Here is a 5,000-nt window from a genome sequence, read left to right as displayed (position 1 = left end):
CTACCCCCCTGTACTGTCCCTCCTGAGACATCTACTACCCCCTGTACTGTCCCTCCTGAGACATCTACTACCCCCTGTACTGTCCCTCCTGAGACATCTACTACCCCCTGTACTGTCCCTCCTGAGACATCTACTACCTCCTGTACTGTCCCTCCTGAGACATCTACTACCTCCTGTACTGTCCCTCCTGAGACATCTACTACCCCCTGTACTGTCCCTCCTGAGACATCTACTACCCCCTGTACTGTCCCTCCTGAGACATCTACTAGCCCCTGTACTGTCCCTCCTGAGACATCTACTACCCCCTGTACTGTCCCTCCTGAGACATCTACTACCCCCCAGTACTGTCCCTCCTGAGACATCTACTACCCCCCTGTACTGTCCCTCCTGAGACATCTACTACCCCCTGTACTGTCCCTCCTGAGACATCTACTACCCCCTGTAATGTCCCTCCTGAGACATCTACTAGGCCTACCTCCTGTACTGTCCCTCCTGAGACATCTACTACCCCCTGTACTGTCCCTCCTGAGACATCTACTACCCCCCTGTACTGTCCCTCCTGAGACATCTACTACCCCCTGTACTGTCCCTCCTGAGACATCTACTACCCCCCTGTACTGTCCCTCCTGAGACATCTACTACCCCCTTTACTGTCCCTCCTGAGACATCTACTACCCCCCAGCACTGTGTCTCCTGAGAGATCTACTACCCAGGGTGGCTATGCCTCAGAAAGTAGTGCCGGCGTCTAATGATTGCAGGATTGCAAGATCGGCGGTTCGATCCCCAGCTGGCCATGGGTTTAGGTGTCCTTGAGCAAGACACTGAACCCCAAATTGCTCCCTATGAGCGGGACAGCGCCTTGCATGGTAGCTTGCCGCCATTGGTGTGTGAATGTGTGAATGAGAGGCCGTTGTGAAGCGCTTTGGAATGAGGCGATAGTATATATACATCTATATAAGTATATAAGTATATATATATAAGACAGTCCATGTACTGTTTTCCCAGAGCCATTAAAAAACAGAAATCTCTCTTATTCCCCACACGCCTGCCAACGGCCCAGCAGACTAGCCTGGTGGAGAGAAGATTCCCTTACTTAGTCAGATGTACTTTGTTGTATAAGTCTCTCTGGATAAACAGAACCAGCAGCACTTCAGGGTCAGAACCTCAGTCCAGCTCAACTCTGACACACGCCACTAGAAACGCTGCAACAACATGTTGTTTTCATAATCTACAGTCTAATCTACTGTATACCACGACTACATGACTCTTTATACACGACTATATACATGACTATATACATAATAATAATAATAATAATAATAATAATAATAATAATAATAATAATAGCTTTAATTTATATAGCGCCTTTCAAAAACCCAAGGACGCTTTAGGGAATGAAACGGACAGACACAACTGAAAACATCAAAGCAAAGACTGAAACAATGACTAGGGGCCAAAGGCCTGACATGACTCTTTATACACGACTATATACACGACTATATACACGACTATATACAGTATATAGGCCTACTATATACAGAACTGAGGAAAATGACTTTGGTTTTCTTGTTGTCCAGGCAGATCACTGGATATGTGGCAGTTGTATGGCTTTCTGTTAGACTAGTTATATGTTATACTTTATATTATAATAGTTATATGTTATACTTTATATTATACTAGTTATATGTTATACTTTATATTATACTAGTTATATGTTATACTTTATATTATACTAGTTATATGTTATACTTTATATTATACTAGTTATATGTTATACTTTATATTATAATAGTTATATGTTATACTTTATATTCATCCTGACCTCTGATTTGATCTTTGACCCTTATTTGGAAGTTACTGTATTCTGCCTTCGCATGGCCAACAGAGGCAAAAGGCAGTAACTTCAATTTCATCTTGTCACTTTAGTTTTGATCACAATAAGAAAACAGTATAATGAGAAATATGATTAAAAAAAAGAGTGAAATTATGATATTAATATGATACATGACTATGATCATATATGATACAGGACTATGACCAGGGGGCCGTTCCACTAAAGGTGGCTTAGTATATCGGCGATTGAAATAAATCAGGCGATCAGGCAACTCGGGATTGGAATTCAAGCCTCAGGTGATTCCTCGAACGAGGATCAGGCTTGTGTGATGAGTGTTCACAGAACACCGGCTTACAAATCTTCGATATGGGCGCGTGCACGCAGACATAAAGAGCCCCGAAGAGTCAAACTGTCGAAATGAAGATACTCCACTCTGCAGGGGTCCTACATTTGCGCAGCATTCCGAATTATTGATCTTTATGAAGACGGAAAATAAGATGTAAAATAGTGCAATACTGCCGCAATTAACAAGGCGAGGGAAATGGTTTGGCAAGAAATTGCTGACCGATTAAATGCGTAGGTCATACTAGCCCCAGTTATTGTTATATGTTCATATTTTAATAAATGAATATTACTACTGTGGTGATATCAGCAGCAGGCTACAAACCGTCATATCGCCGCAATGGCCTAGTGGTATCGACCGCTGCCATAGGATTTATTCATCATTTTTAGACAGTGGTTCAAATCCCTCTTTGGACACACTTTTTACTGCATTTCGTTGTCTGAATCTAATCTAAAATCTCATCTAAAAAAGTATGTAGGCTATAAAATTGTGGTGCAGGCTAATTTACAAGAACTGACACGATTACAATGGTGTTTGAAGCCTTTGCATGAAATCTTCGGTTAAATGTAAAAAAAATTAAATAATCACTTGGTCAAGTCTCGAACACGCAACCTTTGGGACTCCAGCCGGCTGCCTTAACCACTGCGCCAGCCAGACCGCTGTGATGACAGCAATGCAAGTTGAGACAATTACCTCTTTTTTTTTTTACACTTTTATTTATTGATCTATCGATCTATCTATCACACATTCAAAATATCAAGTTATCTATCGATCGATCACACTTTCAAATTATCTATCTATCACACAGTCAAACTATCTAATCTATCTATCTCGTGTGAAGTGGGAACTAATATTTCCTAAAAGAGGAACTGTCGTTCGGGATGTAGTTTCCGCCTGTGAGCCTCTTACTTTAGCCAGTGTTTTAGTCTGACTCAGAAGGAGCTCAACCAAGCAGCGAATTATTTGAGCCACATTGATGGAACCGAACGCAAGCTAACATTATCGAGGCTTAGAAGATAATCGACCTTAGTGGAATAGGCCCCAGTAGAGTTTGACGAACTCCTTGAGCACAGCAGCTATCAACAACAACAACAACAACAACAACAACAACAACAACATCAACAACAACAACAGGCCAGCTGAGGACAGACAGAAGGGTTACCTACCCGTGAGACAGACAGACGGACATAGTTAGGGTTACAGACAGACAGACAGAGTTAGGGGTTACCTACCCGTGAGACAGACAGACAGACAGAGTTAGGGTTACAGACAGACAGACAGAGTTAGGGGTTACCTACCCGTGAGACAGACAGACAGACAGAGTTAGGGTTAGGGGTTACATACCCGTGAGACGGACAGACAGACAGACAGACAGACAGAGTTAGGGTTACAGACAGACAGACAGAGTTAGGGTTAGGGGTTACAGACAGACAGACGGACAGACAGACAGACAGACAGAGGGTCTCTTACCCGTGAGACGGTCAGACAGACAGACAGACAGACAGACAGACAGAGGGTCTCTTACCCGTGAGACGGTCAGCGGGGTGTTGAAGTCGCGTCCCCCGACCAGCCGGAAGCCCCAGGGGGGAGGACCGGCCAGGGAGAGGGTCTGGGTCCGGGTCTGGGAGAGGGTCTGGGGCATGGCGACAGCGAGGTGACGGTAGGGGTAGGGTTAGTATATCCGTTAGTATATCCGTTAAGATATCCGTTAAGATATCCGTTAAAACCGGACGAGCTTGGTCCACTCGCTCACTGTCCGGTAGCTGCTAGGCAACACGGTCTCTGTCGCAAAAACTCTCCTCTCCCGTAAACTCTCCGGTTAAACTCTCCTCTCCGGTTAAACTCTCCGGTTAAACTCTCCTCTCCGGTTAAACTCTCCTCTCCGGTTAAACTCTCCGGTAACTCTCCTCTCCTCTCCGGTTGAAGTTTAAATAACGAAGCCCTCTGACGTGTAGCAAAGGGCTGGCAGCTGTGCTGCGCGCGCACAGTGTGTGTGTGTGTGTGTGTGTGTGTGTGTGTGTGTGTGTGTGTGTGTGTGTGTGTGTGTGTGTGTGTGTGTGTGTGTGTGTGTGCGCGTGTGTGTGTGAGAGCTCTGAAGGGAGAAACAGTCCGTCTTTGTGGCCGCGTGACCGCCACGCCTGCTGCCTGCTGTAGTTTCTGAGCCAAGAAAAGAGCCGGATGCGGACCTGAGAGTGGACCAAGAGGACTACAGCTCCCAGAGTGCCACACAGTGTATTTACATGTACATTATTGGCATTTAGCAGACGCCTTATTCCAAAGCGATTTACAATCAATACATTTGACTAAGCAAGTGAATCATCAATCCACCAGTCGCAGCAGGAAGAGTAATCTAGCTCAGGCCAGGGGCCCGGGGCCAGTATAGGGGGGTAGTAGATGTCTCAGGAGTAAGTAAGTAAGTAAAGCGTTATTTATAATATAGCACCTTTCATACAAGAAATGCAGCTCAAAGTGCTTTACAACAGGAATAAGAACATAAAGTGAATATAAAAACATATATAAAAACATATACATGCATAGAATGAATATAAAAGCAGGGGAAAACAGTAAAAGGTAAAGATACAATACAATTAAGATACATTTAAAAAAGGGAAACAATGTACAACCTCTGCTCGTTAATCTAACTTTCCATATCCCTTTCATCTCCCTACCTTACACAGTCTTTCTGTACTTCTCTCTGGCTTTCCACCAGCACCACAAACATCAGTCTCTGTGGACGTTCTCAGTCTCTGTGGACGTTCTCAGTCTCTGTGTACGTTCTCAGTCCCTGTGTACGTTCTCAGTCACTGTGTACGTTCTCAGTCT

The 5,000-nt window shown here is 44.4% G+C and overlaps 1 protein-coding gene across 1 annotated transcript in view; it reads right to left on the bottom strand.

The window, feature by feature from the left end:
• The window catches only part of LOC308175501 (PDZ and LIM domain protein 4-like), a gene marked incomplete at its 3' end in the record, with an annotated part of 16,190 nt that extends 12,133 nt beyond the window's left edge, over nucleotides 1-4,057 (bottom strand). The window contains exon 1 of the mRNA XM_080551160.1: nucleotides 3,703-4,057. Within this exon, the coding sequence (XP_080407286.1) occupies nucleotides 3,703-3,819 (117 nt within the window). The remainder of the gene's footprint in view (nucleotides 1-3,702) is intronic.
• Between the last annotated feature and the right edge of the window lie 943 nt (nucleotides 4,058-5,000).

The sequence above is a fragment of the Nansenia antarctica genome (genome assembly GCF_963989245.1).
Source record: "Nansenia antarctica genome assembly, contig: SCAFFOLD_262, whole genome shotgun sequence".
NCBI lineage: Eukaryota > Metazoa > Chordata > Actinopteri > Argentiniformes > Microstomatidae > Nansenia > Nansenia antarctica.
This window is presented reverse-complemented; position numbering and strand designations above follow the sequence as displayed.